This window comes from Pyrus communis, chromosome 1 (genome assembly GCF_963583255.1).
Source record: "Pyrus communis chromosome 1, drPyrComm1.1, whole genome shotgun sequence".
NCBI lineage: Eukaryota > Viridiplantae > Streptophyta > Magnoliopsida > Rosales > Rosaceae > Pyrus > Pyrus communis.
This window is the reverse complement of record NC_084803.1, coordinates 15,575,962-15,594,460: the sequence shown is the minus strand read 5'-3', so window position 1 is coordinate 15,594,460 and position 18,499 is coordinate 15,575,962. Positions and strand designations below refer to the sequence as shown.

The window sequence follows — 18,499 nt, the reverse complement described above, 5'->3', positions numbered from 1 at the left end:
TTGCTTATAAAATCAAGTTATGGAGACTTTCTGGCTCCTGTAATAGTACATTGTGATGCCGAATTCATGGAGGCTTGGGGCCAGCATTCCCGGATCCTTTGCTGAGACAAACGTGGTTGGCCTTTCTGGCCACGGGGGTGCGTAGTTAACCTTTTAAACATAAAGGATTTAAGGGATTTTTTGGAAATATATAATGAGTTTGAGCAATAACACCAATTAATTAAGTGTGGAACATAATACATACACACCTAGGTGACCTAGACTCAGGTTCCGAGTTTTTGTAGTTTCCACTCTAAAATAGTCGTGTAATGAGAAAGATAGAGAGAGACGGGTAAGTGGCTGCCCTAAATGAGGCTCGTCATGTCTTTGATGAAACTTTCGCATTTATCGTACACCAATGCCGCCACTACTGCAGCAGCAATTGTAAGAGTAAGCACCACTTTCGGACGAGGCAAAGGGGGATTAAAGCCTAATTCTGATAGCTTCTTGTGTGATACTGCATAATCTCTGAAGAATGCATCATTATCCTACACATATACATGAACATGGTCAAATTATCAACTATCACAGGCTAGTCTCTACATATTCTACGAATTTCACACCGCTACATAAGATCTCGTCGAGACTTCCAAACCAAAATTCATCTTATTTACCCTTGCATATAGCTCAACATAGCGACAGAACGCAGGATCCTCCACCAAAGCCTTGTCTGTGGGAAGTTGTAAGAGTCCCTCCGTTTCCCCTTTCAATAGCTCCCTGATCACAGAGTTATACACATCCATGTACGGTTTTATTCGAATCAGATGAACATAGATAACTGCATTCTGCATATAAAAGTAGATAAACCTCTTCGGGAATGTCTTACACAAAGTATGAGTTGTCGAATTTTGTAGGCTCCTTTGTCCAGAGGCCTTCAAAGCCAGATCTCTTATGTGCCTTTCCCTACATAACCAAAGGAAAAAGATGAATTCTAATTCTTAGCACTGTGTAGATTAAAAATGAATGACATTTTCTACTTTTATGACGGATGGAGAGAAACTTACCAGTGTATGGCCTCCAGATAATACCACAATGTCCTTGTCAGACAGACCCATCCGATAGAAAACTTCCCTTAAATGTGATGCACCTATTAACAAAATCAAACAAGTGCAGATTTCGAAACCCTTTTACGTTACAAAACTCAATGAACATGGTCGATGACATACCAAGTTTGGCATCTGGAAGGCGGCCTTCGGGTGGAGATTGATTCGAGTCCTGATTGAGAGGTAAAGAAAGGTATTAAAAAAGAATGAGTTGGGTAGGTGATTCTAAACTTCTCCAATGCGAGTACCTTTCTACCCGGAACAAAGTCAATGGATGGACCTCCGGTGATCTCTACGGCAACAACCCCAGCAAGCTGTAAGACAAGCCTTTAGCTGTTTAGCTGTTAAAAGCACTTCCATAGAAAGTCCCTTAAACCAATAAAAACATTTGAAAGTAAAAACCTGGTAGAGATCAGCATATGTGATTTTTGGGTGTTTGGCCTTTACTTGTTCTGCAAGTCACAGCAGAATCACAAACAAATTAGAGAACTTAATTGAGAGAAGTGTGATTAAGTGTATGAAATCGAACGCTTACCACATAACTCAACTGCGGTTTCCAATCCCTTATTTCCACTGTGACTTAACTCTTCCTTGTTCCTGATTGAGCCATTAGGCCCTCCAGGTATTCTCGTCTTTGATCTAGCATCGTACGTTGCAGCATCATGCCACCTATCAAAACACAACAATTATACGCGTATCAGAAGTTCGGTAACCTGAAATAGCTGACTTTAGTGTTTGGGTGCTGAGAAAATGCTGGAATGATGGGAACAAGATAACAAATTCGAATGGCCATTTCTTTCTTCACCAGTTTTCTCGAGCAATCAAAGGAAAGTTAATGGAGGAACCAAGTTTAAGGAAAAATGGAGGATGAACAATTACGCTATACGAAGCATTATAGGAGCGCAGTTCTTGCTGTAGATAAGAGCACGAAGGTCTCGGCGAGCCTTCTCAATTTCCTTGAGGTACTCTTCGTTTACTACCGGCGCAGCCATGAGAGCGTGGAAACGTAAACTGCCAACTTTAGTTGCAATTTACAAGGAAGATTTTGCTGCAGGTTATATATGGCGTAGAAGAAGAATCAGAATAAAGGGAAATGATTGACAGGATTGTTTCCCAGGGAAACAAGAAAAGCATTACTTCTTTCTCATGCCATTCGTATTTCTTCGTCAAGTTACGCAAAGTAAGAAATGAGATCAAGAACATTGGAAACATGTCAATTATAAGCGCATGTCGAGAATTTTAGAACTTATTACAGCAACGTTCAACTCCCGCTTACAACAAGTATTATTATGTTCGCTGAATCAAAGATACTTCACTGACTTCTCATGATGATATTATTAGAAAGACAACATTTTCACTTGACATTTTTACGAACTTCGTATAAGTAACTCAGGATCACCACCGCCGCAGTAACAGCAACTCCCACTGCGCTTTGTGCCAATATAGTACTGGTCTTCGCAGCTTCCTTCACACTAGAAGATGGAGTGAATCCTAGCTCTGATAGTTTCTTGTGTGATGCTGCGTAGTCTTTGAAAAATGCATCCTCATCCTGCAAAGGGATTGAGCAGATAGGCAAGGCTTTATTTTGTTGATCAACATTTCATCGAAGCTCTCTTAAATTTCCCAGAAATTTCTAATTTACCACAGATGAACGGAATTAATTACCTTTGCATAAAGTTCAACAAAGCGGCGGAACTCAGGATCGTCCAGCAAAGCCTTGTCTGTGGGAAGTTTCAACAGCCCCTCCGATTCCCCTTGCAGTAGTTCACTGATCAAGATTCAGGTACAACAACATTAATAGTCAATATGTACTGCACGATCAAACGAAAGTAAACTAAAGTAAAAGAAGTTTTAAATTTTAAGGTATCATATTAATTACTTACGTAAAGTATGAATTATCGAACTTCAAGGGCTCATTAGTCCAAGGGCCTTCAAAGCCTGACCTTTCTGGATGTGCTCTACCCTATAGAATCAAAGTAGTATTTTTTATATGTATACTATATATAATGGATGCAAACTTTACACATTGTCGAGTCCATGGAAAAAGCTACCAGTGTATGAGCTCCAGACAGTGCCACAATGTCCTTATCAGACAGACCCATGCGGTAAAAGATGTCCTTCAAGTGCGATGCACCTGCAGCAAAATTGAAAAACCAAACCTCACAACACTAAAAACAACCTGTCAAAGAAGAAAAGTTTTATAGGCATTGGCTGCATACCTTTTTTGGCATCTGGAAGCCGCCCTTCTTCAGGAGACTCCAATGAATCCTGATTCAACGATAAAAAGGAAGTCAACAACCGCCGTCAACATATTTAATAAATGTGCTGTTAACAACTGCCATGAAGTCATGAACACACCTTTCTGCCAGGAACAAACTCAATAGTAGGGCCTCCAGTGACCTCTACAGCAACAACCCCAGCAAGCTAGGATCATAAAACATCGAATTATGAGTTAATCTTAAATCAAATTCTTATACAGAATTAGGCACTTGCTCGTCCAATATGTACAGAAAAAGCAAAAGTCCCATCCAGTAAATGTAATCTAAATGCATCAGCTTATTTCTATCTATCTTCTTTGCTTCACAAGTGCAAACTAAAGCCAATGATTTGCAATGAACAGGGAGAGATTCAAAACAAAACACCTGGTAAAGGTCCGCATACGTGATTTTCGAATATTTGGCTTTCACTTCCTCTGGCATCAAAACAGAACACCAAAAAATGTCAGGGTGAAAATTCTAACTGTTTGAAATCTACCATCAAACTTCTGGAAACCGAAAAGTTTCCAATTTCAGACATTCAAACAGTTCAGCAACTCAAAATTGGCCTTAACTCTAAGAAACAACAAAAATCATAATTCAACAGTCAATTGATTACTTAAAAGTTTCAGAAAAAAACTCTCACCGCAGAAATTAACAGCAATTTTCAGACCGCTATTCGCACCGTGGCCTAGCTCATGCTCGTTCCTGATCGAGCCATTAGCTCCTCCAGTTTTCGTTTCGGCGTTGTATGTTCCAGCATCATGCCACCTGCATAAATTGATTGTATTTAACTTCGGAGTAGCAATATTAATGAAGATTAGTAAATAAAACTTCTCTTTTAATATTTCAGTAGCAGAAAATGCACACTCCATAGCTAAGCCTCTGTTTGGTCAAACAGAAAATTCCAAAAAAATAACTGACGAATTGATACTTATACACAAATTTAGAACTGCATATCACTATATCATAAACGAATTTCATTTTCCTTCTTTCTCCCTAGATTTTCTCGGCAACCAAACAGACCGCTACACAGACAATTGAGACGCAAAGACGAAAGCGAAAAACGGAGCGCTTACGCCAAACGAAGCATGATCGGAGCGCAGTTCCTGTAGGCGATGAGCGCGCGAAGGTCGCGGCGAGCCTTCTCGACTTCCTTGAGGTACTGCGCGTCTACCACCACTCCTCCCGCCATTAGAGAGCGTCACGATCACCGTACGCAACCGAATTACGAAATCGCAGACTCTGCAAAACGAAATGGAACCGAAGGAAATGAAACGAAGGATGGAAGGGAACGATTGGTTCGCTTTTCTTTGGCTGTGTCTGCGTGTGCGGATATTGGATTAGCGGGAGAGAAGCCCGAGCGTTTTTTATTTTTATTTTTTTATCCAACAGAAAAAATAAAAGTCTATTATTTTTACATTTTTTTATTAGTGAAGGTGTTGAAAGGGCAGCGCGATGAGAGCGTGGATCGAACTGCTGGCCTAGAGGAGAGATAAAGTGTAAGCGTTGGCGTAGGAAAATGTGAGGGCGCGTGGGAGTGGATACTTCCTTATCCTTCTTGGGGTTCGGATCAATCACTGCCATCGTGGAAACGTATTAACGAACTATTTGATTAGTCAACCGAAGGCGTGAGAGAGGGAGGGAATGGGACGATTGCCGTTGAGCTGGGCCCAAAGTTTTGGTCTGGCCCAGTAGGGCCCAAAAGGCCTTCGGAACCTTTGATTGTCTTGCATTTATTTTCATGATGCATTAGTTCAAATATTCAATAAGGAATTATTATTAGCAATCCAAAAGTTTCATTTTACACTGCTCACACAAATGTATTTTTCTTTCTAATTATGAAAAATTTATAGTGCCAAATGAGATTTTTAGAATACTAATAACAATTCCCTATTCAATATTGTAACATAATCAAGCTGTTCTTTAACAAGGTGAGAGAATTTTGGCATGGGTGCCACGTAGTTGGACACTTAGGGTTATTCAATAAGAACAATTCCCTATTCAATATTGTAACATAATTATGAAAAACTTGTAGTGCCAAATGAGATTTTTAGAATGCTAATAACAATTCCCTATTCAATATTGTAACATAATCAAGCTGTTCTTTAACAAGGTGAGAGAATTTTGGCATGGGTGCCACGTAGTTGGACACTTAGGGTTATTCAATAAGAAAATGTCACAGTTTCACAAATGGGGCTAGGGCACACGGTATTTGTGATAGAGATTACGACTATAGAATAACAAGCTTAGTACTCTACCGAATTTTATGTGACAACATAATATTATCTTATCTTACTGGGTAACAGGCCATTAAAGACGGTTAATGTGGGAACCTTAGAGCTTTTTCGTCTTGCCCATAAATAAAATTTGCGGATCCACCACTACTCTCGTAAGTATATACGTACTTGAGATTTTCTCAATGGTATTGGCATGGGTAATGCATGAAGTGCATATAGAAGCCATTATCTACTACTTTATATCTTTGTGTTGACTTGTGGTTGATTCTCAAGTACATGGTTAAGACGTGGTACCATACTACTAGCACGAGTGAGTTCGTAGAAATTGTTCTGCCGTTGGTCTGCATATATCTAGTTTCAAATTCGATACCAAACAAAAACCAACCAACAAGTTTAAGCCTTGATCCGCGAATTGAGATCAATCAAACCGGAATTTGCAGGCTGAGTAATTCAGACCTTTAAATTTAATTCATGCGGTCTCTATTAGTCTATCTCGTTGATCCGACTCATATATAATTATTATTTTCAACGTTTAAGTATTTCCCTTTCAAAAGATTCAAATTGCTGAATTCATGAAGTTTGGTATGCTTGCTTAATTAGTTAATAATTATTTTCTGGTAAAGAGGATCACGAAGATGCATAATTGCCTTGCATCTGAGTGTCAGAGAATTCAGCTTTAGAAAATACAACTCTAAAAAGTAAAGACCCATTATCCTAACCTTAGTTTTTGTTCACTACAATTCTTTCTCTCTCTCTCTCTGGCAATCGGTTTTCTTTTCCCAAAAATAAACAAAGACATAGAATACAAAATTGAACTCTCAAAGTTTGATACCCATCTGGAATCTGGTATTCGCATCAAACAAAACCTTTGTTTAGATCATATGGTATTAGAATATACTTAAATGGTGTAATTCTTTATTATGGCAAGAATATTGCTGGCCCTTCACCACTAATTTATTTACTTTTGATCGGTTAAAAATAACTAAATCGATTTGATTTGTTACGTTTGACTACTGTTCCATCATTTCATGCTTCACCAAGATTCGGGTTTGACTGAACCGTCAGAAAGCTCACCATCATCTTTCTGTATCTCTTTTCACGTAATACGACATATTACGAGTGAAATTATAAGAAAAATTTTAGCTTAGGCATTCGTATAAAGGCACAAACATAAAGAGGTGAAAACAGATAATGAGTGATATAAAGTAAAGTGCTTTGTGTGCGCGATCAGACAATCACGTGATGCAGTTATTCGCAATAAATTCCCAAAATAGAGAGAAGAAAAAACCTTAGCAAACATGAGTTGTATACCCAAATCTGTCAGCGTGCTCTCAACATCAGTGAGCAAACATAGAAGGAAAAGGAATTTAACTTTATCTGTAATGTGTAAAAATCTCAAACGGACATCATATCCTTAAATTCTTTGGGTATGAAATCTCATATTAGTTTGGCTCAATATTTTAAAAGTTGAAATGAAAAACAGTAGATCAAACGTGAATAGACCAGTTGACCAATATATTCTAGCGTCGCTTTATTGTCAAGATTAAATTTGTCGTAACCCCGTTTAGTAAAAAAAAAATGATAGAGAAGTAAATTTTAGACTTTTTTGCTTTCAATCTAACGAAATAGTAGATGGAATCTACCGACAATGGTTGATTGGTTAATTTCAAATAGTTTAGAAGATTAATTTATTAAAAAAATAATTCAAAGAGTCAATTTTAACTGCAGTAATAGTTCAACAAGTCAAATAACAGTTTACCAGAGGATCACGAAGATGCATAATTGCATTGCATCTAAGAGTCAGAGAATTCAGCTTTGGAAAGTAAAGTCTATAAAGTAAAGACCCATTATACAAACCTGAGTTTTTGTTCACCACGATGCTCCACATGCAAAGGTATTTTCAGTGCGGTTATTATATTGTTACGTGGTGTGTTTTGATCATACTCAAAATATGCAATAGCACATTGCTGAACCGCTTAAAATAAGTCGTTGAAATTGATTTTAAGAAGCGTAAATCTGCTTCGATCAACGCATTATTATTCATGCACACAAATTATACTGTGACTAATATTTTTATTTTTATTTTTTATGAATGTAACCTAACTCTCTCTCTGGCAATCGGTTTTCTTTTCCCACAAAGAAACAAAGAGATAGAATACAAAATTGAACTCCAAAGTTTGATACCATCAGGAATCTGGTATTCGTATCAAACAAAACCTTTGTTTAAATCATATGGTATTAGAATATACTTAACGGTGTAATTCTTTGTTCTGGCAAGAATATTATTGTCCCTTCACTACTAATTTATTTACTTTTGATCGGTTAAAATTTAATAAATCGATTTGATTTGTTATATTTGATTGCTGTTCTATCATTTCATGTTTCACCAAGATTAGGGTTTGACTGACCCGTCAAAAAGCTCGTATCCCTCTTCACGTAATAGGACATATTACGAGTAAAATTAAGAAAGAATTTTCAGCTTAGGCATTCGTATAAAGGCACCAAATACAAAGAGGTGAAAACGGATAGTTAGCGATCTAAAGTAAGGTGTTTTGTGTGCATGATGCAGTTATTCGGAATAAATTCTCAAAATAGAGAGGAGAAAAAACCTTAGCAAACATGAGTTGTATACCCAAATTTGTCAGCGTACTCTCAACATCAGTGAGCAAACATAGAACGGAAAGGAAAAGGAAACTTTATTTGTGATGTGTAAAAATCTCAAACGGACATCATATCCTTAAATTCTTTGGGTATGAAATCTCATATTAATTTGGCTCAATATTTCAAAAGTCAAAACGAAAAATAGTAGATCAAACATGAACAAACCAGTTGATCAACATATTCTAGCATCGCTTTATTGTCAAGATTAAATTTATCATAAGCTCGTTTATTAAAAAGAAATGACGGGAAGTAAGTTTTTAGACTTTTTTTTCTTTCTACTTTTATTCCTATGCTCATTTTTGAATTTTAAATAAAATAAATCAAAAGAAATTAAAAGATATGAATACAAATGCATCCAAAGAGAAAATGCATATGCGGAAATCATTTTAAAATATAAGATAGTATGGTGAATTAAAGTTTGAATTTGTTAGTGCTTCAGTCATCAGTTATGAGTACCATGGCAACCCCAAGAACATAAATGGTGGTAAAAATAACAACAAAAAAAAGCTTTTTTTTTTTTTGGTCAATTACAAAAGAAAAGCTTTTGTACATCTCAAACCTTTGGAAGTTTGGATGCTGAATATTGGAGTACCAGAGACTGAGTGTGATGAACCAGTGTAAATCCAGACACATGGTGAGGGCATTTTAGTCACTAAATTCAAATATAAACAATATACCCACTGGCTCTCTGTCCAAAGCCTCGGTGGCCCTGCTCTAGCTCCATGCCCGTCCTTTGTTCCTCCACCACATCCATCCTAGACTTTTCCCTAGATAACTACCAAACTCCGTCTCTATTCTCTAGAGAGAAACAACCATCACAGCGGATAGAGAGACTCAGATTCTCAGAGACACAAACACACAGAGATCAAAAGCTTCAGAGTTTTCAGATCAAATCCAAGCTTGCAAATGTTGCTTTTCCAACCCAGAAAACCATCCGAGAAGTCAATTAGCAGCTGCTAAAACACTGTAATTTTTGGAGGTCGGTTCAAAATGCGCGGGGAAAAAAAGCACTTTTGAGTTCAGACAGCCTGCCATTGATGGAGACATAGCAAGCTTCATCAACAGCCGGAAGAACCCATCTTTTTTTTGTTCCCAAAAAGCCCTTCTTCTGAATTTTCTGTCTTATTTTCTCTGCTGTTTTTAGTAGCAAATCGAGCTGATCAGGAGCAAAAATGGGGTGCTGCTATTCGAGGGTAGAACGGGAAGAAATGGTGTCGCGATGCAGATCGAGAAAGCGGTACATGAAGCAGCTGGTGAAAGCACGGCAAGCTTGGTCGGCGGCTCACACAATGTACCTCCGCTCTCTCCGCAGCACAGGCTCGGCTCTGCTCCAGTTTTCAAATGCCGAAACTACCCTCCACCACCACCTCAACCACAACCACCACAACAACAGTTACCGCTCAGCGCCGCCGCCGCCGCTACAAACCCCGCCTACCCCACAACTACCGCCACCGCCACCTCCACTCAGCTCAAGCTCCGACTCTTGGACAACATCCACCACGCCCTCAACAGCTCTTCCACCTCCTCCTCCGCCGCCGCCGTCGTCCACCTGGGATTTCTGGGACCCATTTGTGGCTTCCTCTTCGAGGGCAGTAACGGAAGAAGGGTGGGAGGCTACGACCACCGCCTCCGAGGCGGTGGTCACCGTCGCGGCGGCGAGCACGGCTCCTCCACCGTCTGTGGTGAGTGAGTTTTCCAAAGAGAGCGGCACGACGAGCGAGCTGGCGATGGTAGTGTCGAGAAATGCTAAGGATCTGATTGAGATTATAAAGGAGCTGGATGAGTATTTCCTCAAGGCGGCTGATGCCGGCGGGCTTCTCTCATCGCTGTTGGAAGTTCCCATATTCTCTTCTTCTCAGACCAAAGGAGGTAAAAAGATTTGATTTTTACTGTTGTTTGGAGGTAAAGTTTTGATATTTTCACTTTTTTTTGGTTTACTTTTATTTAGCCATGTTTGTTTGCTTGATTGGTGAGAAATTTGAGGGAAAAAATTGGAGGAAAGAGAACATTTACTGTTGAGAACTATTCTTGCACTTAAAAAAGTCATCATGCACTACTCGAACTGCATTTTGCTCTATCATGTTTTTCATAAATAATGCCAGTAGAAAAAATCATTTCTGGAGTGTCAATAATAATTTCCTATTTTTCGTATGTTTATAATCACGGGTGTAATTTGAAACCATCGCTACAAAATAGCCATCCTGCAACAGTCGAAGTGCAATTTCTCCATTTTGTTTTTATCAACGACAACTCAAGGGCGACATTTTGGAGTGCCAATAACATTCCCTTTACTCTTTGTGCGTTTTAATGCAATAGACGGATTTTCTGTGCAGGTAAAGTTTATGATCATGGGTGTAATTTGAGTCCGTCGCTGTGGACATGGGGAAGTTCAAGTCAAAAGTCTGGAGTATTCGGAAAAATGGGTTGTGACGAGATGGTGCTTAGTCAAGTAGGCAGTGGGGTTGGAGATGAAGGTGTGGTGAGTAGCAGCCATTGTTCTACTGTGGAGAGGCTTTATGCCTGGGAAAAGAAACTATACCAGGAGGTCAAGGTAAACATTTGGTTACCATGTCTTTTGTGGGCTCTTAGATGAGCTTTTGTCCATGAAACATTCTACCCTTTTTACTTTAGGGTCCCAGAGTAACACTAGAGTCGCCAACTTATTAAACCAGCTTTTGGATGCCAATGTATGTGGCAGTGTCATATGTCTGGGCCGACGGTGGACCTTATTTATTCACAAAAATTAAGAAATTGCCACATCAGTTGGTGTCCAAAAGTTGGTCTCTCTAGCATTATTTCCAAGTATAACTTTGGAATTTTTGGGATTTAAATTTTTTCAATGAGATTATGCACTGACATTTGATACCGCCACAATGTCATCACCGTTTAATGGAAGTCCTTCTTTGGGCCCAAGAATAACATACGAACGTTTGGGAATTTGAAGGTATACAATGACCTCATGCACATCCATGAGTTTTTTAATTTATTTTAGATGTGTTTTTCTGGTGTGGTTTTAGGATGCAGAGACACTAAAGGTAGAGCATGAGAAGCGGGTGTCAACACTGAAGAAGCTAGAGATGAAGAGGGGAGACTATGTGAAGACAGAGAAGACGAAGAAAGAGGTGGAGAAGTTGGAGTCACAAATGATGGTTTCTTCACAGGCCATTGATACAACTTCTGCTGAAATCATCAACCTTCGGGAGACTGAGCTCTACCCTCAACTCATTGAGCTTGTCAAAGGGTTAGTCTTTCACCTTGCGTATATTTTCATTGCTGCCGTGCATTTTCTTTTCATTCCTATCTTACTTTGAACAAACAAAAAAACAGTATCTTATTCTTTTCTATTACTTTTTTTTTTGGGTGAATATCATTTCCGAATGAAAGTGAAATGATATTGAATATATGGCTATTTTTTTTACTGCTTTTTATTTGTTGTTTTTGTGTCCTTTGTTTGCTTTTCTGTTGAACAATTTACTGATTTGTAAAGTGCCATGCAAACTTTTGTTCAGTAGCTATGGTTGCAGACATTATGGTTCTTTTCCTCGTATGAAACTACTCATCTAATATCATGGGATGTGAAGTTGACAATCTGGATGAAATGATCTGTTTGTTTGAGTTTTGAAAGTGTATTATCATACACCAGTTCCAAAAGGAATCAATTTACAGTTGACGGAATATATTTGCTTTACAGATTGATGTGCATGTGGAGAAGCATGTACGAGTGCCACCAGGTCCAAAAGCATATTGTTCAGCAGCTCAAATACCTCAACACCATACCATCTACCGAACCCACGTCTGAGATTCACCGACAAGCAACACTCCAGCTTGAGCTTCAAGTCCAGCAATGGCACCTATCATTTTGCAGCCTGGTCAAGGCTCAGCGTGACTATATCCAGTCTCTCACAGGATGGCTCCGTCTCAGCCTTTTCCAGTTTCGTAGACATCCAATAGCAAAGACAAGTCAAGAATCAAGAATTTACACGCTTTGCGAAGAATGGCACCATGCAAATGACCGGATTCCGGACAAAGTAGCATCTGAAGGAATCAAGAGCTTTTTAACCGTAGTTCATGCTATTGTAGTTCAACAAGCAGACGAATACAAGCAAAAACGGAAGTCAGAATCTACTTTTAAAGAGCTTGAGAAGAAGGCAACTGCACTTAGATCGCTGGAGTCCAAGTATGGCCCCTACTCAATGCCTGATTCCTCTAGCAATACTAAGAAGAGCCCAGTTGCTGAGAAGCGAGCAAAGGTGGAGGTCATTAAAGCAAAAGCGGAAGAGGAGAAGAGCAAGCATGAAAAGTTAGTGAGTGTGACAAGGACCATGACAATAAATAACTTGCAGATGGGGTTTCCACATGTCTTCGAGGCGATGGTTGGGTTTTCAAGTGTGTGTATGCAGGCTTTCGAGCAACTATATAACCAAGCGAAAAGTGCTAATGAGGAGCTTGATGTTAAGAGGTTACTACCTTGAGGGAAAAAATTCAAATTCAGGAAGATTGGCAACATGGTAATCAGTTCTCTCTGTATATCGCGCTTCAGTAAGCTTGATGTTAAATGACAACTATGGGAAAAGACTCAACTTCAAGAGGAATGACAGCAGTGTAATCAGTTTTCATGTATAGATAGACGCACATCCATTCAGTAACCATTAACCGTAGTGGAGGAGACTAGCAGTGGCAGGATTCCCCCTTTCGAAGATAAACTTGACAGTTTACGCAGATTAGGAAAAGAATGCATACAGAAGAGGTTGAGTTTTCGGAATGCAAAAGAGTAGGGAGGATTCGAGTTAGTTTTCTACTCCATATCTTTGTTCTGTTTTGTCGTGGGAAAGGCGTCCGGAATGTTTTGACTTATCGCTTGTTTAGCTTGTTAGTTTCCTTTTTCTTCTTTTAGGTTGACTGTTTAGTTTAATTTAATTATTCTTAATGAAGGTGTTTTTGGGTTTGTTTACCAGTTTGTATGTTCGAATTTCTATGACAATTTTTATGAACCACAAAATTTCAGGTTCGGAGTTACCGATTTTGAACAAAACATAACTTCGACGAAATACGCTATAAAACCAAGCTGCCGGAGGAATTGTATATACACAAACAAATATTCACATAATACCAGATTAGATAACATAACATTCAGAATTACAAAAACTTAATGCCTATTTTCTAGGAAGTAGCCAATCCAAACTAAGATTATACTTCTCAAGCCCTCGCTATGTTTTACCATTCTTCTATGTCATCATCCGAAATTTCGCTCCCTTCATTGTCCATACTCATCTTTTCGGTATCGCCTTCTTCCTTGTACCCTTGCCCTGCCCTAAATCCAAGCCATTTCAACACAGGTGTGTACTCGGTAGCTATAACTGTCAAATCGGAGGCACCGCACATTCCATTATATGCATCCAATCTCCGTTTCACCATCTCCTTCTGCGATGACACATCACAAGGACACGTTACAATGACGGTGAAATATGGCTGTTTATGCCCACACAGTTACTCTTACTTGGATATTATTCATAACCATGGAAGTCATCTCCGTATATCATCTATTACATTAAGTTCATAAATTCAACAAAAAGCTGCAGCATGCTACAGAAAACTAAGCAATCTTAAATTTAAAACCAACCTTGTTAAGCATTGATGATTGCTCAACCTGCCAGAGCTTTGGCCGGCGAACGGCATGCCACCTGCGTACTTGCAACAATTGGTGATATTAACTAAGTTGGCATGAGTACTTGCTCACCACAGTATAACTAACTCAAGCATAAAGAGAATACCTGGAAGGCGATGGATGAAAATTTCCAAAGAGCACACCACGGACAGCAACTGAAGCACCGGATGACTGTAAAACATTATCTGCCTCATACTGCCTGCTTCGCATTCCACGGAACGTAGCAAGAAGCAAGTCAGCATCACTTAAGTATGAAGCAATTGTCCATGCATCATCTATTGCCTCCTCGCTTAGGAAATCTAGAACTGCAACAAAATTGTGTCCAAGAGTTGGAAATCAGCAACAGTATACAAAAAAGGTCACCATTTTCACAAAGAAAGACGCTGCAATTTGATCTTTGCATCCATGTTTGGTTGTGTGCATTTGTTTTGCATCTGCATATAAGAAAGACAGTAATGGTGATTACAATCAGGAAAGGACAAGTTACAGGTAAAAAAAGGTCACCATTTTCATGAAGAAAATCGGCAATAGGTCTAGCTTGTCCGTGTGCTTGACAAAGAATCTTTTCTGGAGCATCCATTTTTAGTGGTAGTCTAGACAATCCTTCCCGCACATGAAATGCATCTCCGTCTATAAAACAAGAATGTGGGCTCAGATGTTAACAACTCAAGCAAAATTAAACCCTCCCGGCTGCCAAACTCTCTGTGTGTGTGCGCGCGCAAACTGCAAAGGCAGACTTCCACACTTCAACAATTCTATATATGTTTGTGTGTGCGTGCGTACAGGATTAAGTTACTCTGCAACTATCTAGAGAGATTCCGGAGGTTTTAAATTGGAAAGACATCAACATGCATGAACCAGAAAATTGAATAAAATAAAAGGTAAAAGCTACATATTACTTTCACCAGAACATACCCAATGTCATGACATTTTCAGTCTCTCTTTTATTATGCAGAAACTTCCCAAGAGCATGGAATAGTGAAAGTGTATCATCTCTGCCAAACTGGAAGGAACACCCGCTGTCCAAAGCATTTACCTCATCTGGCTTCTCCTTCGCATGCCTGGGCGCAGGACTCGATGAAGACAACAAATTCCTCGGAGTTGGTTTCAGAAAGAAGAATTGTAATGATGTAATTGCATGTCGGATGTCACCTCCACTTGCTTTTGCTATTAGATTGACCTGTTCAGCAGTCACATTACACAGCTCTTCTCTGCATATTCTAGAAAGTACTTTCTTAACGGAATTATCTGTTATTGGATTGAAGGAGACCTGAAAATTTACAAAACCAGTTCACAAATAAGCATTCAGTAATAACCTTGAAAAAAATATATATAAAGAGAAATTATCCAAGAAAGTAACCTTACAAGCCCCAACACTTTCAAGAAACGATGGAATTTCTTCTAAGTATCCAGTGGTGTGATCAGCTGAATCAGCTTTACCATAGTCAGTGACCAATATAGCAGTTGGTATCTGGGTAGATTTCACAAGAAAATGCAAGCAGTTTTGAAGTCTTCCAAGGGCAGCTTTACCATTTGTCACCGGAAGGTCATCAATTAAGAGTATAAACGATGATTTTGAACCCTCATTAAGGGATGATGGGATCAATCCATACTTCCTTATTCTCTCCACAAAATTTTCAAATTCATCCAACTTTGACATGTAGCGTATTCCTTGTAACAGATCGGTATATGTCAGTAGCAGCATAGTCTTCATTAGAATACTTCATATTGAAATCATTTATGGACAACTATAATGTGCTGTAATTTGAAGCCAATTTCTACATCATGCCTTATTTTTCAATCCCTTTTTCTACTTTTTTTTTTTTCAAATTATACTCATAAATTGGAAGTTACAAGATGTACATTGAAAATTGGAGAATATTCACCTGTAAATTCATGATTATTTCAACCTCCACTTAATTTACAAACCTTCAGCTGTATGATTATGAACATTTAACTTGGCTTTCGCCCTTTGATATTTCATTCACAAGCTATTGAACTTTATACAGCACAGTAATGTATTCACTACTCAATGTTTGCGATATGTGAATAACGGGGATGAACAGAAATAATGCATTGCTCTTCTGTGTCAGTGAACAAGAAAATAACCCAAAGGATCGACATGTCTCTAATCTAGACAACTCTTTGAACAGAACAACACAAAATACCTGCACTAGAGTTGTATAAATGTTCTTCCCAAACTATTGGAGTTGGCGTGTTCCATTCACACAATGTGGCTCCAAGGTGAGATGCAATCACGTGGACAGTTGCCTACAAGATGAGAAGATGCAAAATTTAAAGTGTAAGCATGCCTTCAAGTGTGTTTGATTCTATTAGCAGAGTTCATTCAAGAACAAATTGCAAAAATATAATTAATAACTCATTACTTTACATGATATACATTCATAATGCTGAAAAGCAAAGCAGCAATCAAAACATTGACATAAAATTATGGCACCCACAAATTTAAATAAAAAAAGAAGGCAAGACTGTGAGAGATTGTAACTTTATGAAACTAACTGTGCAGCTGAACAAAATAAATCATGACAAATATAAAAACAGACATTAGGACCACCTACAGATTTTCCAACACCAGCTTGCCCAGTGATGACAAGAACATGATTCCTAGATGCACCCTGCACATTACGAGAGGGAAAAAAAAATGAGAATTTACAACGATGAATTCAAATAAAACAAATAAAAAAATCTCGATTAAGCTTAACCCTATCCTTCAGGATATTGTGAAAGAATAACCAAGAACGAGAAGGAAAAATGAAAGTCAACACAAAAAGAAATGAGACTTCAGAGTTTATATCAATATGAGAAAAGTAATCAAAGATGTCTACCCATTAAATGAATCGTTGTTTCAAGTCAAACTGAACTTGGTGATAAGGAAAAGGAACTTTTACATTGTAATTAAAGTATCGACTAGACAAGTTATAATAACCTTTGAACCTCTCAATCTTTCTTCAAACCACACCTTAACTTCTTCGACCTGCAATTACAAAGACAGAAATGGAAAAAGAAGAGGGATCAAGCTTGTGATCACATATTCATATTCGCAGAACAAAGCCAATTAACTCAACCTTTTTCTTGTGAACAGCTAGGTCCACAAAAGAACGGGGTTTGTATTTATCCACCCATAACTCCTTCACATTGCTTCTTCCAGAACCTGATTCATGTTTCCACTTCCATTTAGCTTAAATGCTCATGTTAAACGAATAAAATAATGTAAAAGAAAAAACGATATTTGGGTTTGAAGGAAACTTGAATTGCATAAATTTAAGACAATATTCTCTATACTTATTATCCTTTGCAAGAATTAGGAATATAATCTGCAGACTGCAGCCATTTTCATTGCATTAGTTGTAACTTTCCTAGCACACAATTCAATGCCACGTCAATTCATGTTTCCCTCTAAAAGTAAAGCAGAACACTATATAATTGATTTAACAATAACAATAACAATCAACATTTCTCATATTCACGGATAGACAGAGATCAAATGGAAGCAACGAACCACATTGGCAAAAATTAACAACAGTTACAGCAATGGCGTACCAGCAGATACCTTGAACCCATCGTCAAAATCTTCACAAAACAATTTAACCTGCGTTACAGTAATCTCCGCATTAGATTTCAAACACCTCATTCCATTCTATAAAAACCCATTTAGCTTAAATTTTGAAATTTCACAGATTACCTCATCCCAATTGCTCGGTGCCGTGCCCAAGCTAGAGCGAGAACCCGAAACCCGAGCCCTTTTGGATCGCCTAGGGTTTGTTCGCGGAACCGAAGAGCTCGATTTCGATTGCGTTTTTCTGCGATTCGCGCTCGATGAACGATCGACGTCTTCGTTGTCCGATGACAACACCACCACAGTGTTCCTCTTCCCCATAACAGAGACACAGAAGAGAAGGTAATTTCCTAGGGTTTTGTACGGGCATTGGTCCCTCTAGCTCGAAGCTCCATAGCTCGAGATGTTGCAATACCCTAAATCGCTGAAGGAAGAAGCATTCGGAGTGTCTCAGAGCCTAAACGCACCGTCTCGAGTGCGAAATGAAACAGAAAGGGAGGTTTTGATGTGGCGGGATAAAAAATTCGCGGGATTTTTTGTGGGTTTTGTACTGTGAAATCGAGGAGGCGTAGACGGGAAGCCAATGGGGATAATGTTTTGGGGCCGTTGGATTTATCAGTATTAAATTTATATCAATCCAACGGCCTGTAAGCCTTTTAGGTGGCTTGCCATGTTGGCTTAGAAAACGAAGAAAAGGAGCCTCACCCACCCCCACAACTTTAAACTGATTTATTAACCAGCTATTAATCTAGTAATATTTATCGCTATATGTTCGAGTTTTCTCTCGTATTTATAAATAGCTTCAAGCCAAATTACACTCTCCATTTTCTTATTTTATTAGTCTTGAATCCTATTAATGTTGAATTTTAACTAATAACTAATGTCATTAAATTGTTATTTTGTTATTTAATAGAATGATAATGTCAGAATGTTAGAGATTTATAAATTAGTATATAAAGTGGCTTTATATACGCAATTAAGAAAATGTTACATTCATATTATTGTTAGTTCATTATGAA

At 38.5% G+C, this 18,499-nt stretch overlaps 4 protein-coding genes across 4 annotated transcripts; 1 reads left to right on the top strand and 3 right to left on the bottom strand.

The window, feature by feature from the left end:
- Window positions 1-184: 184 nt before the first annotated feature.
- LOC137729941 (L-ascorbate peroxidase 3-like) lies at window positions 185-2,124 on the bottom strand. The gene is made up of 9 exons (XM_068468996.1): window positions 1,962-2,124; window positions 1,618-1,751; window positions 1,485-1,534; window positions 1,331-1,396; window positions 1,206-1,254; window positions 1,044-1,126; window positions 866-942; window positions 654-756; window positions 185-527 (listed from the first exon to the last, which is right to left on the bottom strand). Exons 1-9 carry the CDS (start codon window positions 2,072-2,074, stop codon window positions 345-347), a joined length of 858 nt encoding a protein of 285 aa, XP_068325097.1. The 5' UTR covers window positions 2,075-2,124; the 3' UTR covers window positions 185-344.
- A 146-nt stretch (window positions 2,125-2,270) lies between these two features.
- Window positions 2,271-4,703, bottom strand: LOC137729932 (L-ascorbate peroxidase 3-like). The gene is made up of 9 exons (XM_068468984.1): window positions 4,417-4,703; window positions 3,984-4,108; window positions 3,725-3,774; window positions 3,441-3,506; window positions 3,302-3,350; window positions 3,134-3,216; window positions 2,966-3,045; window positions 2,748-2,850; window positions 2,271-2,631 (listed from the first exon to the last, which is right to left on the bottom strand). The coding sequence occupies exons 1-9, from the start codon at window positions 4,530-4,532 to the stop codon at window positions 2,437-2,439; spliced, it is 867 nt and encodes a 288-aa protein (XP_068325085.1). The 5' UTR covers window positions 4,533-4,703; the 3' UTR covers window positions 2,271-2,436.
- Window positions 4,704-9,020: 4,317 nt separating this feature from the next.
- On the top strand, window positions 9,021-12,720 carry LOC137729882 (protein ALTERED PHOSPHATE STARVATION RESPONSE 1-like). The gene is made up of 4 exons (XM_068468934.1): window positions 9,021-10,107; window positions 10,572-10,789; window positions 11,256-11,479; window positions 11,930-12,720. Exons 1-4 carry the CDS (start codon window positions 9,411-9,413, stop codon window positions 12,708-12,710), a joined length of 1,920 nt encoding a protein of 639 aa, XP_068325035.1. The 5' UTR covers window positions 9,021-9,410; the 3' UTR covers window positions 12,711-12,720.
- A 725-nt stretch (window positions 12,721-13,445) lies between these two features.
- On the bottom strand, window positions 13,446-18,009 carry LOC137729891 (cell cycle checkpoint protein RAD17). Its single transcript, XM_068468944.1, has 12 exons — window positions 17,607-18,009; window positions 17,465-17,513; window positions 16,990-17,075; window positions 16,851-16,898; window positions 16,483-16,539; window positions 16,072-16,174; window positions 15,264-15,574; window positions 14,819-15,173; window positions 14,408-14,533; window positions 14,010-14,208; window positions 13,859-13,919; window positions 13,446-13,659 (listed from the first exon to the last, which is right to left on the bottom strand). Exons 1-12 carry the CDS (start codon window positions 17,799-17,801, stop codon window positions 13,453-13,455), a joined length of 1,797 nt encoding a protein of 598 aa, XP_068325045.1. The 5' UTR covers window positions 17,802-18,009; the 3' UTR covers window positions 13,446-13,452.
- Between the last annotated feature and the right edge of the window lie 490 nt (window positions 18,010-18,499).